The sequence below is a fragment of the Oncorhynchus clarkii genome, chromosome 13, assembly GCF_045791955.1.
Source record: "Oncorhynchus clarkii lewisi isolate Uvic-CL-2024 chromosome 13, UVic_Ocla_1.0, whole genome shotgun sequence".
Lineage (NCBI taxonomy): Eukaryota > Metazoa > Chordata > Actinopteri > Salmoniformes > Salmonidae > Oncorhynchus > Oncorhynchus clarkii.
The window spans coordinates 53,972,324-53,997,102 of NC_092159.1; the positions used below are offsets into that span (position 1 = coordinate 53,972,324).

Genomic DNA, 24,779 nt, shown 5'->3' on the forward strand with positions numbered 1-24,779 from the left:
CACCCAAAAAGCATGCACGCACGCACGCACGCACGCACACACACACACACACACACACACACACACACACACACACACACACACACACACACACACACACACACACACACACAGTATACCAATTGCCCCTCTTCCATCTTCCCCCACATAAACATAGCCAATAGCCATACCCAAGCTGCTCATCTATTAACAGAACAAACCAAGCCTGCAGGTCATGTAAACCATTCAGCATCAAACACATGAACAACCAACACAAAGCTGAATGGATCCCTTTTTCATGTCTCTCCATACATGTATGTTCCTGTGAGTTCATGTGGGATGAATGTTTGTGCTCTGCATATGCATGCGTGCATATGTGTTGTGTTTGTGCCTGCATGTGTGCATATGTGCGTGTGTGGATGTGCATGTTTGTGTGTACATCATTGTGCATGTGTGTCTGTGTCTGTGTGTGTGTGTGTGTGTGTGCTGACCCTCTGCAACAGTCTCCTCCGTCTTCTCCCCTGTCACTAGCTACACTAAGAGAGGAACAGAGCCTGTGGTCATAACTTAACTGATATAGCCTCCCCCTTTTCCCGGTCACATCCCTCTTCCTCTCTCTCCTCCCTCCGTCTCTCTCTCCATCCTGTTATATAATACGCATGGTATGGCTGGGACTCGATAGTCTAAAATGGCCTCCTTTCCTCATCTCCTTTCCTTATACAATGCAGAGCTTTGATATAATTTGACAGAACGGCAGAAGGAGAGACTGGGAGGAAAATGGAAGAACAAAAAACGAACCAGGGATTTCACCTGGCTATAAAGAGACTTGGAGAGAAAGCCATTTGGACAAAGATTCATCTAGGGGTTTGTCTGGTCAAATAAAGGCATAGTATAGTACGCTGTATGTATGCTGACATTATATACTGCCCCATGCACACTAGCATCAGTACATCAGCTTCTATATGATAGTGGAGAAATAGTATCAGTCTCTAGCTGTAAATTACAGTTTTTAACAATCACTTTGGCACTAATTTCAGAACCTTGTGGTCATTTTTCAAAACTCTAGACACAAAACTCAAAATGGTCATCACTTGTAACACAGGCTGTCCAATGTTCAGAACATTGCATTGTGCATTCATATCTTTAAAGAAACTTTGCATTTGCAGAATCATTGGTTCAAATAACTCATTTATCATGAAATACCATAGGAACATTCATTTAGATCACCCACACACAAGATACCAATAGTTTCACTGTGTAGTTGTTCATACAATCATTAAATATTGTAGTACATAATATGTGATACATGTTTCATTATGCTACTACACATAAATACATCACTGTAATGACTAGTAGAGAGAATATTACTCAGTTGAATCATTGAACAAAATATGACATTTATTGATGAAATACAATAAAATCACAAAATATGTTTCTTTGAATCAAAACAAAAATAATTAGCTACAAAAAGAGAAAAAACAGTTAAAGGTCAACTGCAGTGGATGTTTTCATTAGACAAACATCTTGGGAAGAATCTTCGGGCGAATCCGGGCCTGACACTGGTCTGCCGTGATGTCATTGTATGGTGAATCCGGGCCTGACACTGGTCTGCCGTGATGTCATTGCATGGTGAATCCGGGCCTGACACTGGTCTGCCGTGATGTCATTGTATGGTGAATCCGGGCCTGACACTGGTCTGCCGTGATGTCATTGTATGGTGAATCCGGGCCTGACACTGGTCTGCCGTGATGTCATTGTATGGTGAATCCGGGCCTGACACTGGTCTGCCGTGATGTCATTGCATGGTGAATCCGGGCCTGACACTGGTCTGCCGTGATGTCATTGCATGGTGAATCCGGGCCTGACACTGGTCTGCCGTGATGTCATTGCATGGGTCATCCATGGCCTGGAGAAGGGTGGCTTGTTCGTGAGGGCGCCTATCATATACCTTCCACCTCCATGTGGAGAAAAATTCCTCAATCGGGTTAAGGAAAGGAGAGTATGGGGGTAAGTACAGGGTGGTAAATTGTGGATGGGCCTGAAACCATGCTTGCACCATTTGAGCATGGTGGAACCTGACATTATCCCACACAATGACATAGGTCATGCCATCATCTCTACAGACCTGATTTAGCTCATCAAGGAAGGTTGCATTCGAACAGTGAATCATGTGGCTGCCTGCAACTCAATATATAGAGTATATTGGATAGAGAGCTTTAGATGTTGTTTGACCAAACATTAGAACGGGCAAGATGAGTAATCTAAGCAACTTTGACCGTGGTATGATTGTTGATGCCACACATGGTGGTTCCAGCGTCTCAGAAACAGCTGCCCTCCTGGGATTTTTACCCACTACAGTCTCTAGAGTTGACAGAGAATGGTGCGATAAACAATACACATTCAGTGAGGGGCAGTTCTGTGGGCAAAAACACCTTGTTAATGAGAGAGGTCAGAGGAGAATGTCCAGACTCATTTCAACCTGCTCAAATAGCAGCGGTTTAAAACAGTGGTGTGCAGAAGGGCATCTCTTAACGTACAACACAGTGAATAATTCAGGCTGTTGTGGAGGCAAAAGGGGGTCCTACCCAGTACTAGATAGGTGTACCTAATAAAGTGAGTATACATGATGTCAAATCTGAAAACATGGTCTGGAAAAGTGGTACATGGGACCATAGAAACAGTGTCTGATATAGAATGATGATGAAATATTACATTGATATATAATGAAGTCCAATTGGTTCATGTTCCACGGTAATTGGTGTCAATGGATCTCGTTATCCTGAAACTTTCATGATCTAAACATGGAATATTGTTTGTCAGTTTCCATAAAACTATGCATTAAGAGTAATGCAACAGTTACTTCTCATGTTGAGCAGTTGTATCAATTGATAGTTAGATAATTGTAATGAAATGAATTGACAGTCATTTCAGATGTAATGTGTGAATTGCATTTTGAAATGGTAATACTTTGATGTTAAGTTGTGTCATTTTGAACAGGTGATTTTAGTTCATTGAACAAATGATCTTAGCTTTATGTGTATTGTATCCAAGCACTTGGAAAAAGTGTTAAAAGAGTTTTGAAAAATTTGCATTTTGATCATTGGTTGTGAGTTTTGTGTCTAGAGTTTTGAAAAATGACATCAAGGTTCCGAAATTAGTGCCAAAGTGATTGTAAAAAACGGTATAATACCTTCTACCTCTAGCCTCAGTTTAGCCTCTGTGGCTGTATCTGTCCCTGCAGCGCCTGGCCTCACTCTGGCCCTCTCTAGCCCATATGTCTCATGCCCCTGTGTCACACTTGTCACTGTCACCTTGTGTTATGCTGTGTGTGTGTGTGTGTGTGTGTGTGTGTGTGTGTGTGTGTGTGTGTGTGTGTGTGTGTGTGTGTGTGTGCGTGCGTGCGTGCGTGCGTGTACTGCAGGTAGAGGCAGGTGTCTACACAGAGAGCAGGTTTGTCTGGTAGCAGCATGACCATGTGACTAAAGAAGTCGAGCATGAAGAAGCCATCCATTAACAATGCTCTCTCTCTCTATTTTTCTCTCTCCGTCTATTTCTCTCTCTCTGTCTTTGTCTTGCTGTCTGTCTCTCTCTCGTTATTTCTCTCTCTTGCTCTCCCTCTTTGTCTCTCTCGTTCTCTTTCTCCGCACTCTGCACCCGGCTCCCAAAAATAGCATTGCTCCACGTCAACCCCCCGCTCCCCACAAACACACACATACTCAAATACACACACATATACACACACACATATGCACACACACACATATACACACACATATACAGACACATATACACACTGAAATACACACATACAGTACCAGCCTGCCATCAAAACGGAATAATTCAGCAGAAAGCTAGAATGCAAGACTGAGAGATGGAGAAAGAGAGGAGGGGGTAGTGAAAGGGAAGGGTATAGACAGAGAGAGAGGGAGAAAGAGAGAGAGAGTAGCATTACCTATCTAAACATGATATACACTGGTATTTGGTGTTTGGTATTTTATTAGGGTATCCATTAGCTGTTGCAAAAGCAGCATCTACTCTTCCTGGGGTCCACACAAAACATGAAACATAATACAGAATGACATAATACAGAACATCATTAGACAACAACAGCTCAAGGACAGAACTACATACAGTAAGAACACCTTCCTAATTTTGAGTTGCACCCCCCTTTTCCCTCAGAACAGCCTTAATTCATCGGGACATGGACTCCACAAGGTATCGAAAGCTTAGCACAGGGATTCAGGCCCATGTTGACTCCATCAGCATTGCAGTTCATGACACACTCAAACCAGTGCGCCTGGCCCCTACAACCATACCCCGTTCAAAGGCACTTTTTGGTCTTGCCCATTCACCCTCTGAGTGGCACACATACACAATCCATGTCTCAATTGTCTCAAGGCTTAAAAATCCTTCTTTAACTTGTCTCCTCCCCTTCATCTACAATGATTGAAGTGGATTTAACAAGTGACATCAATACGGGATCATAGCTTTAATCTGGAATCACCTGGTCAGTCTATGTCTTGGAAAGAGTTGTTAATGCTTTGTACACTCAGTACATTCCCCAGTGCATTCAGAAAGTATTCAGCACTCAGTACATTCCCCAGTGCATTCAGAAATTATTCAGCACTCAGTACATTCCCCAGTGCATTCAGAAAGTATTCAGACCCATTCCCTTTGTCCACATTTTGATACGTTACATCCTTATTATAAAATTGATTAAATAAAAAAGTGTCATCAATCGACACACAATACCCCATAATGACAAAGTGCAAACAGGTTTTTAAAAATGTTTGCAAATGTATAACAAATAAAAAACAGAAATACCCTATTTACATAAGTATTCAGACCCTTTTCTATGAGACACAAAATTGAGCTCAGGTGCATCCTGCTTCCGTTGATCATCCGTGACATGTTTCTACAGCTTGATTTGAGTCAACCTGGGGTAAACACAGTTGACTGGGCATGATTGGAAAGATACACACCTGTCTATATAAGGTCCAACAGTTGACAGTGCATGTCAGAGCAAAAACCAAGCCATGAGGTCGAAGGAATTGTCTGTAGAGCTCCTAGACAGAATTGTGTCGAGGCACAGATCTGTGGAAGGGTAACAAAAAATGTCTGCAGCATTGAAGGTCCCCAAGAACACAGTGGCCTCCATTGTTCTTGGAACTACCAAGACTCTTCCTTGAGCTGGCAGCCCAGCCAAACTGAGCAATCTGGGGAGAAGAGCCTTGGTCAGGGAGGAGACCAAGAACCCAATGGTCACTCTGACAGAGCTCCAGAGTTCCTCTGTGGAGATGGGAGAACCTTCCAGAAGGACAACAATCTCTGCAGCACTCCACCAATCAGGCATTTATGGTAGAGTGGTCAGACGGATGCCACTCCTCAGTAAAAGTCACATGACAGGCAGCTTGGAGTTCGCCAAAAGGCACCTAAAGGAATCCCAGACCATGAGAAACAAGATTCTCTGGTCTGATGAAACCAAGATTGAACTTTTTGGCCTGAATGCCAAGCATCACTCTGGAGGTGGCAGCATCATGCAGCCGGGATGTTTTTCAGTGACAGGGACTGGAAGACAGGATTGAGGGAAAGATGAACGGAGCAAAGCACAGAGAGATCCTTGATGAAAACCTGCTCCAGAGAGCTCAGGACTTCAGACGGGGGCAAAAATTAAACTTCCAACAGGACAACGACCCTAAGTACACATCCAAGACAACGCAGGGTTGGCTTTAGGACAAGTCTCTGAATATCCATTGGTGGCCCAGCCAGAGCCCAGACTTAAACCGGATCGAACATCTCTGGAGAGACTTGAAAATAGCTGTGCATCGACGCTCCAACCTGACACAGCTTGAGAGGATATGCAGGGAAGAATGGGAAACTCCCCAAATACAGGTGTGCCAAGCTTGTAGCACCATACCCAAGAAGACTTGAGGCTGTAATCGCAGTCAAAGGTGCTTCAACAAAGTACTGAGTAAAGGGTCTCTAAATGTGATATTTCAGTATTTTATTTGTAATACATTTGCAAAAATGTAAAAAAAATTAAAAAAAACTGTCATTATTGTGTGTATTGAGGGGGGAAATTATTTTATCCATTTTAGAATAAGGCTGTAACGTAATAAAATGTGGAAAAAGTCTAGGGGTCTGAATACTTTCCGAATCCACTGTATATCCACGCTATAAATACTCATTACATGGGTGGGCTTGGCTAAGCTATAGCCAGGTCAAAGTAGCCTGGTTTTCAGACTGGGTGAATTTACATTTCTAATGGATAATAAAGGCTGTAATGGTCATGGAATTTTGGATGATGGTTATTGGTCAGACAAAATAACCGTGGTCATCGTAATAACTGTTCGAATAGCAAAAAAATATAATAAAAACAATATTATATATACAGTATATATATATTTTTTTAAGATGCACATTTTCTTCAGTCAGCTGCTCATTTTACAAAATGAAATAAGCAAATATGTAAACCGGTTATGACAGTTAATTTACTTTACTGACAGTCTTAATCCGTAACCGCCGGTTACATGGTTATACAGTAATTGTGCCTGCCCTATTGATAATAAGATAATAAACGTGTCTATGAAAAGGTCTGATCATTGGTTACAAAACAGTGAAAGGGAAGAAGAGAAGTCCCTCCCCCCATCCTGAGCTGACCTCTGTTCCCATCCTCCTGTGTGCTAGAGAACATGGTGGGAGGGTGGAAGGATCTATTTCAGACAGACCCATACAGTACAGTAACAGTACACACCGCTCACAAACAGTAGAAGACACCCGCTCACCTGCAGTGAAGTCAGACTGGACTCACTGGACAGACATTACAAACACAATAATGGTATGGTCACATAAGACAGAAACTAAAGTAGGGAGGTTGGGTGGGCCTTCTAGCAATCCAAAGGTTGAGTGCTCGAGTCACGTCGGGGACTAGTGGTGAGCGGGTCAGCAGCTGTTTATATAGAAAATGTGCTGTAGGCTACAGTCAGAGACGGTGGATTTTTTTACAGTGAGTGCAGGATTTTTTAGATTATAAATTTAGATTATAAATTCCAACATTTTGGTCGGCTATTTGTTAGTCAACTTGTCTATAATTAGATACATGCAGCTTCTCGTTTGTATGTTGCCCTAGAAGACTAAATAAACCATTGCTGACCAGAATAATGTCATAAATGATAGATTGCTTCAATCTCTTTGACATCGGTAAAGTTTTCTCCATCATCTCTGCTTATTTTGTGGAGCAGATACGTTTAGGGACCGGGGAGAAAATGCAATAACTCAACAACAAAAAATTGGGAAAGGTTTCCTGTGCAAAATGTTCAAATGACATCAGTTTGACTGGTTGTAAGGAAATAGAAAACTGTGAAAATGACCCAACAAGTTTCAACATTACCAACTGTGCATTTTCATTCTCAAGATGCTGAAAGAAATAAATCATATTTCTCCACTCATGTTCCTCAGTCAAAATGTAAATCTGGTGTATCATTTTACTGCAAGAAATGCCTAATTCTGCAGGAGTTGATATTAAGGCTATGTGAGAGGTTATAGACCTACAGTCAGTGTCCATATTTCCGTTTCCATTCAACCCATCTGAACAGTAAAGCTACAGTTCCCTTGATGTGCCATAGGCCTATCTGAAGTCCTCGTCTTGTGTCTGTTGAATGTCTATAGTGCCTCACAACCATCACACATAACATAGTCAGCACTGCTATCATCCTCTTTTACCACTTCCAATCTTTCACAAACATTACTTTTCTGGCCCTCCCTTCTCTTTATTTTCAACTCTCCATTTCACAGCTTTTCTCTTATTTAATTCAACTCAGACATTGTCCTTATTTCCTCAGTGTACCGACATTACATTTTTCTGCCTGTTACCAAAAGCGTTTGGTGATTGGAGTATAGGCTATTTGGCATGCGTAAATTGAGGCCCTAAAGCTTAGGTTTACACACAAATAACAAAAAATATGAAAGAAAGATAGATATAAATTGCACAAGAATTATACTTTAATGAATTTTTATGTATTGTTTTCACTTTATTCAATCTGCCCGCCCTGCGGATATAACCAAGTCAACCCGTGCATCACTATCGGGGACAACTGTAATATTTTGGTAACACTTAATGTATAAGGCATTTATATATTGTGTGTTCACCTTTTATTATTCACTACTCCCACCTTTATAAACCATTTACTAATCATTACTTAAAGATGTAGTCTTGGGTCTTAAGAACAACAAATTCGTAACATATTGTATGAATTGGATTTGTAACATTTCAGACGAATTGCCCCCCCCAAAAAATAATGAATAATAACAACAAAAATAAAATTGCAGACGTAGTAAAATAATGGATGACATAGTACTGAAGAATGGATGACATAGTACTGAAGAATGGATGACATAGTACTGAAGAATGGATGACATAGTACTGAAGAATGGATGACATAGTACTGAAGAATGGATGACATAGTACTGAAGAATGGATGACATAGTACTGAAGAATGGATGACATAGTACTGAAGAATGGATGACATAGTACTGAAGAATGGATGACATAGTACTGAAGAATGGATGACATAGTACTGAAGAATGGATGACATAGTACTGAAGAATGATGACATAGTACTGAAGAATGGATGACATAGTACTGAAGAATGGATGACATAGTACTGAAGAATGGATGACATAGTACTGAAGAATGGATGACATAGTACTGAAGAATGGATGACATAGTACTGAAGAATGGATGACATAGCACTGAAGAATGGATGACATAGTACTGAAGAATGGATGACATAGTACTGAAGAATGGATGACATAGTACTGAAGAATGGATGACATAGCACTGAAGAATGGATGACATAGTACTGAAGGATGGATGACATAGTACTGAAGAATGGATGACATAGTACTGAAGAATGGATGACATAGTACTGAAGAAACAGAGATCGTTTTGGCTCATGAGCACCACTTTCGAAACTACTGGCTGAAATTGTACTAAAGTCCCTAATCTAAAGTAAGCGCTATTTACACTTTAGAAATAGTTTAGAAATGTTTCGAGTGAGCAGTGTAATTTCTCACAAAAAGATGGGTTTGCTATCGGAAGACATTCCAGCAGTACCTGTTAAAAGAATTAGCACACAATACAGGATGTTTAATGACATATACATAATAATTAGCTTACTAACATTTGCAAATGTGGGAGTAATGATTAATACATGGTGAACACACAATTTATAAATGCCTTATAAATGGTTTATTAGGTACCCTTAAAATGAAGTTTTACTGAATTTTAAACTAACCCTTCCTCTAACCATTTTCCTAACCTTAAACTAATTCACAGAGCCTGTTATGTAAATTATCCTCACCTTCGTTGTTAGTTCTCCTAACCAGCAAAGTAAATTCTCCTAACCTTCGTTGTTCGTTCTCCTAACCAGCAAAGTAAATTCTCCTAACCTTCGTTGTTCGTTCTCCTAACCAGCAAAGTAAATTCTCCTAACCTTCGTAGTTCGTTCTCCTAACCAGCAAAGTAAATTCTCCTAACCTTTGTTGTTCGTTCTCCTAACCAGCAAAGTAAATTCTCCTTTGTTGTTATGGTGCAATAAGCAGCCAGGGCTCAGTTGTATTTATTTACTTATTTATTTTTGAAGGCAAATCATACTCAATGAACTTTTTGTTATTGTTGATGTCATTGACATGGTTGTTATAGACGTTTTTATTCTGATACCTATTAGTTTTGTACTGTACTTCAGTTCATTGAGTATGATTTGCCCTCGTAAATAAATAAGTAAATAAATACAACAAATAGAGCTGTAACAACCTCCAAGATGTATGATCAGTTAGGTCTTCCAAATAGTTTGATATTGCATAACCGGGTAAGATGTACGATACTATACGTCCTCTAAATAGTATGATATTGCATAACCGGGTAAGATGTACGATACTATACGTCCTCTAATTCATATGATAATGTACGACTACTATTCCATTCATAATGTAACCTAATATTGCATAACATATCATACTAAATGGAGGGAAACACATTTGCATACCAAATCTTACGAATTGCCCTGAGGCCAGGTTGGTAAGTTACACATCTGATCACAAGGCCTGGGCTTGGACCACGGTATCTCCCTGCAGCGCATCGCTTCAAACACACCTCTGAAAAGCCATTATATCTGCTATTGATTAGAACAAGGACGAAATGTTATAATAACAGGTCAAATAACAAGGACTAAGCTGAAACCCCAGGAGACTGATAGCCCCACCTGACTGAGGTCTGGAAACAGTAGATCCACCCAACCAAGGGCACCAAACACATCAACAAGACTACAGTAGAAGGCATCCTGAGATAAACACATAGGCTCCAATCCTAACTGTGCTTAAGCCAAATGCTCTCACAAATGTCCCATTGACTTCAATGTATGATTTACACAAAAGGTGCACTTCTCTCAATTCAGGACTGGGCCTATAAGCTACAAACAGCAGTAGGAGAAATACACAAGCTGTGACAGATGTAACACCCTTTAGTGACCTATAACCACGTCTCTGTAGAGTTGAAAATGCGATGGAAAGACATTGAACTTTCGTTTTCTATTCGGTACAGGGAACGTAAATTAAAAAGTACATTTTGTGTGCACTACGTCATCACGCACTGATTTTATCCGCAACAAGTCCGTCTGGTGGAAACACAACACTGGTGGGGAAATACTCATATTTCCTTCATGCAGATTGTGTTAGATTCACATGAACATGTCTCGCCAGTCGGATGGAAACCGAGCTAACGACACAGAATCTCCAGTTATAGGCAGAATCAAATCAAATGTTAGGTGTAAACTACAGGGAAGTGGTTACTTATGAGTCATTTTCAACAGTCCAGAGTTAAAGATTAAAATATCTAATAATTGAAATCAAATTGAAATCCTAACTTCAGATACGTTACTCAACGTGACCCACAAACTTGGTTCATCAGAATGACGTGGCACAATCTGCACCGTTAAGTGGGACTAGGGAATATGACTGTGGTTAGAACTGTTCATAGGTCAGTTTCAACCTGCCAGATAACCTGAGCTGGCCTGCAAATACTGATCCTGGTTCAGTTTTAGCATGTTGTTGTATGTGAGAGTAGAGAGTAGAGCCTTCCCAGGGGAATCATAATATGGATCAATTCACACATCTGTTACCAGACAATAGACAGTAGTCAGGGATATGAGGCAATCAGAGTGGGCCTGAGAGGCACACACACACAGATACACTGAGTGGACAAAACATTAAAAACACCTTCCTAATATTGAGTTGGACCATCCCTTTTCCCCTCAGAACAGCCTCAATTCGTCAGAACATGGACTCTACAAGGTGTTGAAAGCTTTCCACAGGGATGCTGCCCATGTTGACTACCAATGCTTCCCACAGTTGTGTCAAGTTTGCTGGATCTCTGGGTGGTGGACCATTCTTGATGCACACAGGAAACTGTTGAGCGTGTAAAACCCAGCAGCTTTATAAAGGCACTTACATTTTGTTGTCTTGCCCATTCACCCTCTGAATGGCCCACACACACAATCCATGTCTCATTTGTCTCAAGGCTTAAAAATCCTTTAACCTGTCTCCTCCCCTTCATGGACACCGATTGAAGTGGATTAAACAAGTGACATCAATAAATTGTCACAGCTTTCACCTGAATTTATCTGGTCAGTCTATGTCATGGAGAAAGTAGGTGTTCCTAATGTTTTGTAAACTCAGTGTATATCCATGTTATAGATACACACCACAAGGGTGGGCCTGGCAAAGGTATAGTCAGGTCAGAGTAGCCTGGTTTAGATTTCTAATGGATAATTAAGGCTGTAACAGTCATGGAATTTTGGATGATGGTTATTGGTCAGCCAAAATAACCGTGGTCATCGTAATAACCGTTAGAATAGCAAAATGATAATAAAAACAAACAACAAGCCTACACAAACACACGCATACACACACCCACTCAGGAGGAAGAAACACTATGGAATAGGAAGAAAGAAGAGGAGGAGGTATAGAGAGAGTGATGGATTGGAAGGGAGAATAGGAGGAGGTATAGAGAGAGTGATGGATTGTAAGGAAGAAGAGGGAGAAGTATAGAGAGAGTGATGGATTGGAAGGGAGAAGAGGAGGAGGTATAGAGAGAGTGATGTAATGGAAGGAAGAAGAGGGAGAAGTATAGAGAGAGTGATGGATTGGAAGGAAGAAGAGGGAGAAGTATAGAGAGAGTGATGGATTGGAACGAGGAAGAGGGTGAAGTATAGAGAGAGTGATGGATTGGAAGGGAGAAGAGGAGGAGGTATAGAGAGAGTGATGTAATGGAAGGAAGAAGAGGGAGAAGTATAGAGAGAGTGATGGATTGGAAGGAAGAAGAGGGAGAAGTATAGAGAGAGTGATGATTGGAAGGGAGAAGAGGGTGAAGTATAGAGAGAGTGATGATTGGAATGGAGAAGAGGAGGTATAGAGAGAGTGATGGATTGGATGGAAGAAGAGGGAGAAGTATAGAGAGAGTGATGGATTGGAAGGAAGAAGGGGGAGAAGTATAGAGAGAGTGATGGATTGGATGGAAGAAGAGGGAGAAGTATAGAGAGAGTGATGGATTGGAAGGGAGAAGAGGGTGAAGTATAGAGAGAGTGATGATTGGAAGGGAGAAGAGGGAGACGTTTAGAGAGAGTGATGGATTGGAAGGAAGAAGAGGGAGAAGTATAGAGAGAGTGATGATTGGAAGGAAGAAGAGGAGGTATAGAGAGAGTGATGGATTGGATGGAAGAAGATGGAGAAGTATAGAGAGAGTGATGGATTGGAAGGGAGAAGAGGAGGTATAGAGAGAGTGATGGATTGGATGGAAGAAGAGGAAGAAGTATAGAGAGAGTGATGGATTGGAAGGGAGAAGAGGAGGTATAGAGAGAGTGATGGATTGGATGGAAGAAGGGGGAGAAGTATAGAGAGAGTGATGGATTGGAAGGAAGAAGTGGGAGAAGTATAGAGAGAGTGATGGACTGGATGGAAGAAGAGGGAGAAGTATAGAGAGAGTGATGGATTGGAAGGAAGAAGGGGGAGAAGTATAGAGAGAGTGATGGATTGGATGGAGGAAGAGGGTGAAGTATAGAGAGAGTGATGGATTGGATGTGAGTAAGAGAAAGGAAGTACAGGTATAGGAACATGAGAGGAAAATATAAAACTTCACATCCTATCAGTCAGCATGCAGAGAGAGGGGAGAGGGGGAGTAAGAGAGGGAGCAAGAGAGGAAAATAGTAGCATTACTTTTTGTGGTAAAACCCCAAAAGTGTGTGTGCGTGTCTGTGATCTGCAGTGGTATCTTGGTCTTAGCTCATACAGCTCTTCCTCATCTTTCTCCCACTCCATTTTAAATGATTTAGACACAGACAGGCAGTTAGCCCCCCCCCCCTCTCTCTCTCTCTTTCTATCTCTCTCTCTCTTTTTTTGTTCTCTCTCCCTCTCTCCTTCTCTCTCTCTCATTTGCTCTCTCTCCCTCTCTCTCTGTCTCTCTCTATCTTTCCTCTCTCTATCTTTCCTCTCTCTATCTGTCTCACTCGGTCTCTCTCTGTCTCTCTCTGTCTCTCTCCCTCTCTCTCTGTCTCTCTCTGTCTCTTTCCGTCTCTCTCTGTTTCTCTCTGTCTCTCTCTGTCTCTCTCTATCTTTCTGTCTCTACCGTCTCAATCTACCTCTTTCCTCTTCCTCTTTGGCTCTCTCCTCCCCTCTCTTCCCCTCTCAGTCTCTCCTCCTTCTTCCTGATACTGCAGTGAGTATGAACACACACACACACACACACACACACACACACACACACACACACACACACACACACACACACACACACACACACACTTTCCAGAAACCAATGTCAAATTACATGGTAACACAGTAGTGATGGGGGAAGAAATTGGTACAGCTACATATCACAATAGTATTTTGGACTATATTATATTGATACATTGGCTCCAAGTATCAATTTGTTTAAAAAAATCTCTCTATATATACACTGAACAAAAATATAAACGCAACATGCAACAATTTCAAATATTTTACTGAGTATCAGCTCATTTAAGGAAATCAGTTAATTGAAATAAATAAATTAGGCCCTAATCTATGGATTTCACATGACTGGGAATACAGATATACATCTGTTGGTCACAGATAACATAAAAAAGGCAGGGGTGTGTATCAGAAAACCAGTCAGTATCTGGTGTGATCACCATTTGCCTCATGCAGCACAACACATCTCCTTCACATAGAGTTGATCAGGCTGTTGATTGTGGCCTGTGGAATGTGGTCCTACTCCTCTTCAATGGCTGTCTGAAATTGCTAGATACTGGCAGTAACTGGAATATAATGCATCCCAAACATGATCAATGGGTGACAAGTCTAATGAGTATTCAGGTGAATAGAAGAACTGGGACATTTTCAGCTTCCAGGAATTGTGTACAGATCCTTGCGACATGGGGCCATGCATTATCATGCTGAAACATGAGGTAATGGTGGCTGATGAATGGCACGACGATTGGCCTCAGGACCTCGTCACGGTATTTATGTGCATTCAAATTGCCAGCGATAAAATGCAATTGTGTTCTTTGTCCATAGTTTATGCCTGCCAATACCATAACCCCACCACCACCATGGGGCAGTCTGTTTACAATGTTGACATCAGCAAACCGCTTCACCCACACAACACCATACACGTGGTCTGTGGTTGTGAGGCCGGTTGGACCTACTGCCAAATTCTCTAAAACGACGTTGGAGGCGTCTTATGGTAGATGCAGCACTCCATCACTCTCCTTCTTGGTCAAATAGCCCTTACACAGCCTGGAAGTGTGTTGGGTCATTGTCCTGTTGAAAAACAAATGATAGTCCCACTAAGCCCAAACCAGATGGGATGGAGTGTCGCTGCAGAACGCTGTGGTAGCCATAATGGTTAAGTGTGCCTTACAGACAGTGTCACCACCAAATCACCCCACACCATCACACCTCCACCTCCATGCTTCACGGTGGGAACCACACATGTGGAGATTGTCCGTTCACCTACTCTGCGTCTCACAAAGACATGGCGGTTGGAACCAAAAATCTCAAATTTGGGCTCATCAGACCAAAGGACAGATTTCCACTGGTCTAATGTCCATTGCTCGTGTTTCTTGGCCCAAGCAAGTCTCTTCTTATTGGTGTCCTTTAGTAGTGGTTTCTTTGCAGCAATTCGACCATGAAGGCCTGATTCACACAGTCTCCTCTGAACAATTGATGTTGAGATGTCTGTTACTTGAACTCTGTGAAGCATTTATTTGGGCTGCAATCTGAGGTGCCGTTAACTCTAATGAACTTATCCTCTGCAGCAGAGGTAACTCTGGGTCTTCCATTCCTGTGTCGGTCCTCATGAGAGACAGTTAACTCTAATGAACGTATCCTCTGTAGCAGAGGTAACTCTGGGTCTTCCATTCCTTTGGCGGTCCTTATGAGAGACAGTTTCATCATAGCGCTTGATGTTTTTTGTGATTGCACTTGAAGAAACTTTCAAACTGCTTGAAATTTTCCAGATTGACTGACCTTCATGTCTTAAAGCAATGCTTGACTGTCGTTTCTGGTTGCTTATTTGAGCTTTTCTTGCCATAATATGGACTTGGTCTTTTACCAAATAGGGCTATCTTCTGTACACCACCCTTACCTTGTCGCAACACAACTGATTGGCGCACCTGTTAATTGAAATGCATTGCAGGTGACTACCTCATGATGCTGGTTGAGAGAATGCCAAGAGTGTGCAAAGTTGTCATCAAGGCAGAGGGTGGGTACTTTGAAGAATCTCAAATTTTAAATATGTTTTGATTTGTTTAACACTTTGTTGGTTACTACATGGTTCCATATGTGTTATTTCATGGTTTTGACATTTTCACTATTATTCTACAATGTAGAAAATAGTACAAGTAAGGAAAAACCCTGGAATGAGTAGGTGTGTCCAAACTTTTGACTGGTACTGTGTATTTATTTATTTTTACAAATAGATACTTGGAGAGTCAAAGTATCGATATAATGTTGTCCAACTGCACCGATTTCTTCCCCCATCACTACTGTGTATCTGTGTGCGTTACAATGTACTAGAGTGTGTTATTGGATATTGGTTTCTTGAAAGTGTGTGTGGTGTGTGTGTTTTTATTTAACCTTTATTTAACTAGGCAATTCAGGTAAGTACAAATTGTTATTTTCAATGACGGCCTAGGAACAGTGGGTTAACTGCCTTGTTCAGAGGCAGAACGACAGATTTTTCCCTTGTTAGCTCGGGGATTCAATCTTGCAACCTTTCAGTTACTAGTCCAACACACTAACCACTAGGCTACCTGCTGCCGTGTGGTGTGTGTGTGTGTGTGTGCGTGCGTGAATGTGTGTGTGCGTGCGTGTATGCGTGTGTTGCGTTACCTAGCGCTAATCAGCTGTACCTGCGCCGAAACGCAGGTATTTTTTATCCTATAGCTTGTTCTCCGTCTTCTTTTTAAATAGTGAGCCAACATTTTTTCAGCACTTTTATTTCCATGTCTGATCAAAAGTCATTTTCTCATGCTCTAGCTGAGAAATATGTTTAGAACATCAAATTACAGTCAAATCGCAGTATCGAATCACAATTCATATAGAATCATGAGAATCACAATACATATAGAATCATGAGAATCACAATACATATAGAATCATGAGAATCACAATACATATAGAATCATGAGAATCACAATACATATAGAATCATGAGAATCACAATACATATAGAATCATGAGAATAACAATACATATAGAATCATGAGAATCACAATACATATAGAATCATGAGAATCACAATACATATAGAATTGTGAGAATCACAATACATATAGAATCATGAGAATCACAATACATATAGAATCATGAGAATCACAATACATATAGAATCATGAGAATCACAATACATATAGAATCGTGAGAATCACAATACATATAGAATCGTGAGAATCACAATACATATAGAATCATGAGAATCACAATACATATGGAATCATGAGAATTACAATACATATAGAATCGTGAGAATCACAATACATATAGAATCATGAGAATCACAATACATATAGAATCATGAGAATCACAATACATATAGAATCGTGAGAATCACAATACATATAGAATCGTGAGAATCACAATACATATAGAATCATGAGAATCACAATACATATGGAATCATGAGAATCACAATACATATAGAATCATGAGAATCACAATACATATAGAATCGTGAGAATCACAATACATATAGAATCATGAGAATCACAATACATATAGAATCGTGAGAATCACAATACATATAGAATCGTGAGAATCACAATACATATAGAATCGTGAGAATCACAATACATATATAGATTTGTGAGAAATAAAGTCACCCTCTTTCACTGCTGCATGAGAATATGTGTGAACGACCATTCTGCCGGCTTTCAGTTTGTTTCACATAGTTACTTTGACCTAAACCCTTATGTTATGGATAACATGAGTCAAATGGGTACAGTACACAAGGTGCCACTGGGACCTTTGTGTTGTCTTACTGGTAGTGACCACATATGTCCCCATAGGAGAACCCTTTGAATAACCCTTTTTGGTTCCAAGTAGAACCCTTTACACAGAGGGCTCTACATGGAACCCAAAAAGAGTTCTACCTGAAACCAAAAAGGGTTTTTCTTTATGGAACAAAAAAGGGTACCCCTATGGGGATAGCCGAAGAACCCTTTTGGAACCCTTTTTTCTAAGAGTGTACAGTACATCTATAATATAATGTACTGAATCATCTACTGAAACATTCAACTGAATCATATTGAATTACTAATCTACATAATAAGCTGCTAATGAGTCATCTACTGAATGATACTGAATCATAAATGTGTAGAATCAACTAACTAATCATCTCTCTCCTCCAAGTATAACAACATAGTGTATGTGTGTTGCCTAAAATGATTAAATTCACAGATGAATTTACACCTGGGGAATCAGGTGGCTATCGTCACATACACATCACACATACAATACCAGTCAAAAGTTTGGACACACCTATTCATTCAAGGGTTTTTCCTTATTTTACTATTTTCTACAGTGCAGATTAATAGTGAAGACATCAAAACTATGAAATAACCCATATGGATTCATGTAGTAACCAAAAAAGTGTTAAACAAATCAAAATATATTCTATAATTGAGATTCTTCAAAGTAGCCACCCTTTGCTTTGATGACAACTTTGCACACTTTTGGCATTCTCTCAACCAGCTTCATGAGGTAGCTACTTGGAATGCATTTCAATTAACAGGTGTGCCTTGTTAAAAGTAAATTTGTGGAATTTCTTTCCTTCTTAATGCGTTTGAGCCAATCAGTTGTGTTGTGACAAGGTAGTGGTGGTGTACAGAAGATATTGTTAATTGGTAGAAGACCAAGTCCATATTATGGCAAGAACAGCTCAAATAAGCAAAGAGAAATGACAATCCATCATTACTTTAACACATGAAGGTCAGTCAACCTGGAAAGGTTCAAGAACTTTGAGAGTTTGTGTGTGTGTGCGTGTGTGTGTGCGTGTGTGTGTGTGTGTGTGTGCGTGTGCGCGTGTGTGTGTGTGTGTGCGTGTGCGTGTGCGTGTTCACGTGTGTGTACGTGTGAGGACGGAGGACGGAGGGGGCATCAGAGGTAAGGGAGTAACTAAGGAAACAGGAGAAGGAGTGAGATTTAAAGGGATAGGGTGATAGATGAGGAGAGAGAGAGGAGGAGGGAGATAGAGGAGGAGGGAGATCGAGGGAGAGAGAGAGAGGAAGATAGGAAATATAGGAGAAGGTAGATAGAGGAGGAGGGAGAGGAGGCAGAGAGAGAGGGTGCGAGAGTGAGAGAGAGAGGGATAGAGGGAGAGAAGGTGATGATAGAGGAATGGAGGGAAGAGAGAAAAGCAGGAGAGAGAGATGTAGGAAGAGAGGGAGATGTGGAGAAGAAGAGAGAAAGGGTGATAGAGGAAGAAGATGAGACACTGCTAAACTAATCCAGCATGTTCAAACAAAACCAGAGAGGACAAAACCATCTGAACTAGGTAGGGGTGTGCGGGTGTGGAAGAGACAATGTCCACAATCCAACACATTCAATACATATTCAAAATCCCCTTTTCAAAACGGTACAGAGGCAAGCTCACGCACATGCTCATAGAGTACATGTATTGAACATATTTCACACACATCTGTGTTCAATCTCCATTCAAACAATTGAACAGATACGATTCAAAAGCCTTAAAACAATCTCATCCATTTGCCAGAGCAGCAGGCCAATTAGAGTGTATCATTTCTGACCCATCACTACAGATCAATGCAATCATTATTCTACTTTCCTCTCGTCCTGACAGCCTCACAGCTTCCAACAGGAGAACAGACATTGCCCAAATCACTCCCCGTTTCTCCCAAAATGGTGCTATGCTAACACTAAGACTGAAGGGGTTAAAAACAAACAGAAGATAACTGTTGTAAGGTGCATTGTGTCTGTAAAAATGTAGAAACTGGAAGAAGAAGCCTAAGTGTTGTTGTCCATTAGTTTACTCCAATTAGCAGAGGGGTGAGTAGGGTTAGGAGAAAATAATAAAGAAAATTATATTTTTTTAAATAAAAAATAACACTGGCAGTATAGTAGCAGACACTGTAGGTCCAGTGTGCCACACACACAGATGGGCACAGTGGGCACACACATACAGATGGGCACAGTGGGCACACACATACAGATGGGCACAGTGGGCACACACATACAGATGGGCACAGTGGGCACACACATACAGATGGGCACAGTGGGCACACACATACAGATGGGCACAGTGGGCACACACATACAGATGGGCACAGTGGGCACACACATACAGATGGGCACAGTGGGCACACACACACAGATGGGCACAGTGGGCACACACATACACATACAGTCAGGGGCAGTTGTGTCTGGCCTGACACAAACATGCACGCACACACACACAGAGAAAACACATGCAGGCACACACACAAACAGTCAGGGGGAAACAGGCACACACATACACTCCAGCACACCACAGGCATGATCCATCAGTGAAAACCTAGAGATATGTGTGCTGATAAGGACAAGGCCCAGTTCACTCCATTCTCTCAGTCTAAGCAGAAATGGTGGCAGTATATACTCTCTCCCTCCCTCCTTGCCTTCCCCTCCACTGTTTTTCCTGAGCTGAGACTGAACATGCTGACATCAGCAACCATCAGCTCTGCACTACAAACATCTCTCTCTCTCTCTCTTTCTCTCTCTCTCTCTCTCTCTCTCTCTCTCTCTCTCTCTCTCTCTCTCTCTCTCTCTGTCTCTGTCTCGCTCTCTCTGTCTCTCTCTGTCTCTCTCTCTCTCTCTCTCTCTCTATCTCTCTCTCTCTCTCTCTCTCAAAAAAAAGTGTCCATTGGTGACTGCAATTGATGAATGCCCTTAATAACAACGTTATTATTCATAATGACAAAAATCATATCAATGATGCCAAAATACAAACATTCAATGGATCCTAAACCTATCATGTCTACAGGTTTCTGTTGAATCACCACACACTACAGCGTCAGGAAGGCCTTTGAGTATTGCAGTCTAGTAGGCTATGTTGTTATTATTACATGCTCACACTAGCCTAATGATGCCCTACCTAATTGGCTAATGGTAGGGTCACATAGATAGGTCCCATCATTAGATCATCTTCCCATTATGATAATAACATTGCAAGTACAGTGGGCCTACCTGATATTCGGGGTTTAGCACTGATGTTATGATACACCGTGATGAGAAACATGAAAAAGGATATGGCCATTCTGTAATCTTTTTGGCGTATTTTCTCACAAAGTTATCCTCGCTGAAGATGAACAGCGAGCGGTTGACGGTGAAGCAGTTCTGACGCACCGGGATGGGGTTGTACAGGGCCATGGTCCGGGCTCTCTGCGCCATGGACTGCTTGTAGACCCGCTGTCCCCCGGGGCCTCCAGGCGGGCCGCCCTGCCGACTGCCGCCGCGGCCAGGGCCTCCAGGTCCATGCCCGTGCCCTGGTCCATGGCCGTGGCCGCCACCATACCTGGACGGCATCTCGTTTTCGAACCGCGCCATTCTCTGGACACCAAATCTTTACAAAGCAGCTGTAGCTGAGAAGGAGGCGAATGCTCAGCACGACCACACAACATTACATCCCATCTGCTTGCGGACTGCTCAGACACTCAACTGTTTTATTCTGCTTCTTCCACCTGCATAGGGGGAGAGTTGCCGGGTGGTAGCCTATATGGTGCGGCCTTTACAAGATGAATACGCCATCTAGGCTTTGGTCTCTCTCTGTGGTTAGTGCTAATGGTCAAGTGCGGGTGTAAAAAAATGCAACGTGGGGTTGGGGTGGGCTGGATAGCTTGGTTTGTTGCACGACTATCAGTGCAGTAGGATTCACAATTCCTCTTCAGGTCGTTTTTAGATGTCCAAAAAATAAGAGTAAGACTCTTTTGGGATATTGGGGATATCAGATTGGGGACATTCCAAGATGAGTTAGTATAAATGTTTCATCTTCTCCATGGCTGCTCCATCGTTTTCTCCCGAACCATTTCCACGGTGCGATAGGCTCGTCAGAAGCCCCCTGTGCTTCGCTTGAAGATAAAATGTTGTGTTGTCATCATGACCACAACACAATATTAAAATCAATCAGATTATCAAAAATAGAAAATAAATCCACCAAGTGTTTCCCCTCAACCGGGCATGTTGGTCGTGATTGCCATGGTACGTTTCAGACACCAAAACATGTTGGAAAAAAATCTATAATTATTTATTTATTTTGTAACATCCGCAATGTTTGGTACACTGGCTAATTTGTCTCCCGCCACCTCACACTCGCTTTACACGCGCGCAAAGATGAACTGGCATCCTTATACACGAAAAGGATAAATGTGACATTTGTTGATTTTTCTTATTTGCATTCAATAATCATCTTTAATTGAAATCCGTCGTGGTTTGTAATGTAATGTAGGGTAATATTAGAGCTGAATCAACAATTAAATGATGCTCCCCTCGACACAATGATCATATTCTCTCCATCACCTGCACAGCCGTCCATTCATACGTGGTCTCATCCGAGGAGGGGACATTTGGACGCGGGCAACATCACCATAGCAGAGTGGGGAGCATCCACCACCGCTCCGGTGTCTCGCCACCAGTCATCGTGATCTCCACAAGCGGGTCGAGCGCAGTGCAGAAACCGTGAAACTCGAACACCAACCCCGCCCCGCAGAATGACTCTGCCCGCTGGAAAAAACTATGTCCTGCTCGTCCTCTTTCTCCCCTTCCTGAATAAGTGCGCTCCACGGCCTCCTCGGCTATCCGTCCAGCGGCCCTTAGGGGAGGGAAAGATGGAAGAATGGATGGATGGAGAGGGAGGAAGGAAATAGACCCATTTTCTTTAGAAATAGTAGAAATTACTAGAAATATTTTTTTTTAAAGAGATCAGAACACGAAATTGTCTCCGTCCAGATCCGCCAGTATTTTGGACTACAGGCTACTAATCGACTAGAGCCGATCAATTCAGCGCTGAATGCCTGAGAAAAGCTCTGTCCCGAAACCTGTGTGTGTAGCCAATGTGTGTGTTGCCGCCAGGCGCTGCAGCACATGACGCACACAGCCCCCACTCACAGACTCACTCCTCGCTCCCCTTCGTTCAAGTTCCAGACCCGTGCACGGTGAGGTGAGCCCTGATTTATTTAGGAACTATAGCCATATGCCCAGCCCTGGATTCACGATGCCTGTCCCTGTCGTACACACATTCTAGCACACATCAATGGAAAACATAATGCGTAAAATACCTCTGCGGTGAAAGAGATCCGCGGAGGGACATGGTTGCTTGGTGATTGTGAGAGTGTGGGGGGTCGCGATGGGTGGATGATTATGTTTGTTTTTATTGCTATTTCATGAACGACCTGGTAACTGTGTCAAGGTCAGCCTTGTGTGTGAGCTATGTGTGTTTTGGTGAGGGAAGAAGAGGTTGGGGGGGGGGGTACATTTCTCATGGCTGCACCCCCTGGCGTGAGACAGCGAGCGAGTGTGCGTACACGTGCGCGCTTCTCGGGGGAGATGTGTGGTGTGTGTGTGTGTGTGTGCGAGAGAGAGAGAGAGAGAGAGAGAGAGAGGATATAGAGAGAGAGAGAGCGCGCCCGCGTTAGGGAACGTGCAGAGAGAAACGTCGACAGGCTATTCTTAGCTGCAGACATTTGGAAATGAATGGACGATGTTTTCCCTCCCTCGTCTCTCGCTCTTCCTCTACGGTCTCTCTCGCTCTTCCACCCCCGTTCCTCTCTCTCTCTCTCTGGATCCGAGCAGGTGCTAGTGCTCTTCCCTCTGGCCCTCTCCCTCTCTCTTCAGTCCGGCATGCATGTCACTAATGCTCAAGGTACGGCCTTCCCTAATGTCCCTCGTCCATTGCCATTACCGGGCATTCTGAAATCAAATGCACAATTCTGGCTACATGATGTGCAAATGAAGTGGAGCCTATAAAGTCCCATTGAATATATGAATGAATACGACTTTGTATTTGTGGTTTCTACTTTCTGCAATTCGTGTTGGGTTGGTGCTGGTCTTTTTGAAAACAGAACAGAAGCGGCGTAGCAGCCCTCCAAACCACGGTCCAGTGTGATTAAAGGTTAAAGGTGATTAAAGGTTTTAATTGATTGCCGCCCGAAATAGCAGCCGCTTTGAATGGTAAATGATCAAGAGGACATGGGCTTAAGGGAGATCTGCGAATTAGTCCATATTTGAAGTCATCATCTGGTCAATATATAAACTTGATGGTGAGACAATGTTCTTGTGGGAGAAAGAAGACGACGGATATCTGCGCGACCTTAACTGTTATCGCGTATCGGGTATCACATGAAGCGTGGATCAATGTTTTCTTCAGCGGTGAGAGTGACCCACCGTCAAGATCTAGGTCTAACAAGGTCGTCTCTATACACTGTACACTTTTGTGGAAAACCGTTTCTAGGACCATTCGAGTAACCCAACTCAAAGTATTACAGTGTTCAAATCTTAAAGTAATAAAGTGACATCACCACCCATATGGTTCTTTTAAAGTTGTAAATACTTAACTGTTTTTGTGTTCTATTAACTTTTTTTTAACATATTCTGAACTATAACGATTGAAGTTGCTTGAATATGAGTATTTGTTGTAGTGAACATAACAATTTAGGGTCCCTTCTACTTCAAATATTTACATTCATTAGTAATTGTTTTCAAGTGTAAGTACTAAGTAGTTCTGATTAGTCATTTTCAGTGGTCGTGCCATGTTTAACGATGTTTTATGTATTTGATGATTTGTCATTATAATCCACCTTAGCAGTCATTGTTGAGCACAATGTTCATCCCTCTAGCAGTAGCTGGAGGTAGAGCTGTAACCAGTCATTGTTGAGCACAATGTTCATCCCTCTAGCAGTAGCTGGAGGTAGAGCTGTAACCAGTCATTGTTGAGCACAGTCCTCATCCCTCTAGCAGTAGCTGGAGGTAGAGCTGTAAACCAGTCATTGTTGAGCACAGTGCTCATCCCTCTAGCAGTAACTGGAGGTAGAGCTATAACCAGTCATTGTTGAGCACAGTCCTCATCCCTCTCGCAGTAACTGGAGGTAGAGCTGTAACCAGTCATTGCTGAGCACAGTTCTCATCCCTCTAGCAGTAGCTGGAGGTAGAGCTGTAACCAGTCATTGTTGAACACAGTTCTCATCCCTCTAGCAGTAGCTGGAGGTAGAGCTGTAACCAGT

At 42.1% G+C, this 24,779-nt stretch overlaps 1 protein-coding gene across 1 annotated transcript in view; it reads right to left on the minus strand.

Moving 5' to 3' along the window:
- LOC139365086 (voltage-dependent P/Q-type calcium channel subunit alpha-1A-like) overlaps positions 1-21,595 on the minus strand; it is a 174,695-nt gene extending 153,100 nt beyond the window's left edge. Inside the window, exon 1 of the mRNA XM_071102459.1 lies at positions 20,816-21,595. Coding sequence (XP_070958560.1) covers positions 20,816-21,111 — 296 coding nt within the window. The 5' untranslated portion in view covers positions 21,112-21,595. The remainder of the gene's footprint in view (positions 1-20,815) is intronic.
- Positions 21,596-24,779: the final 3,184 nt, after the last annotated feature.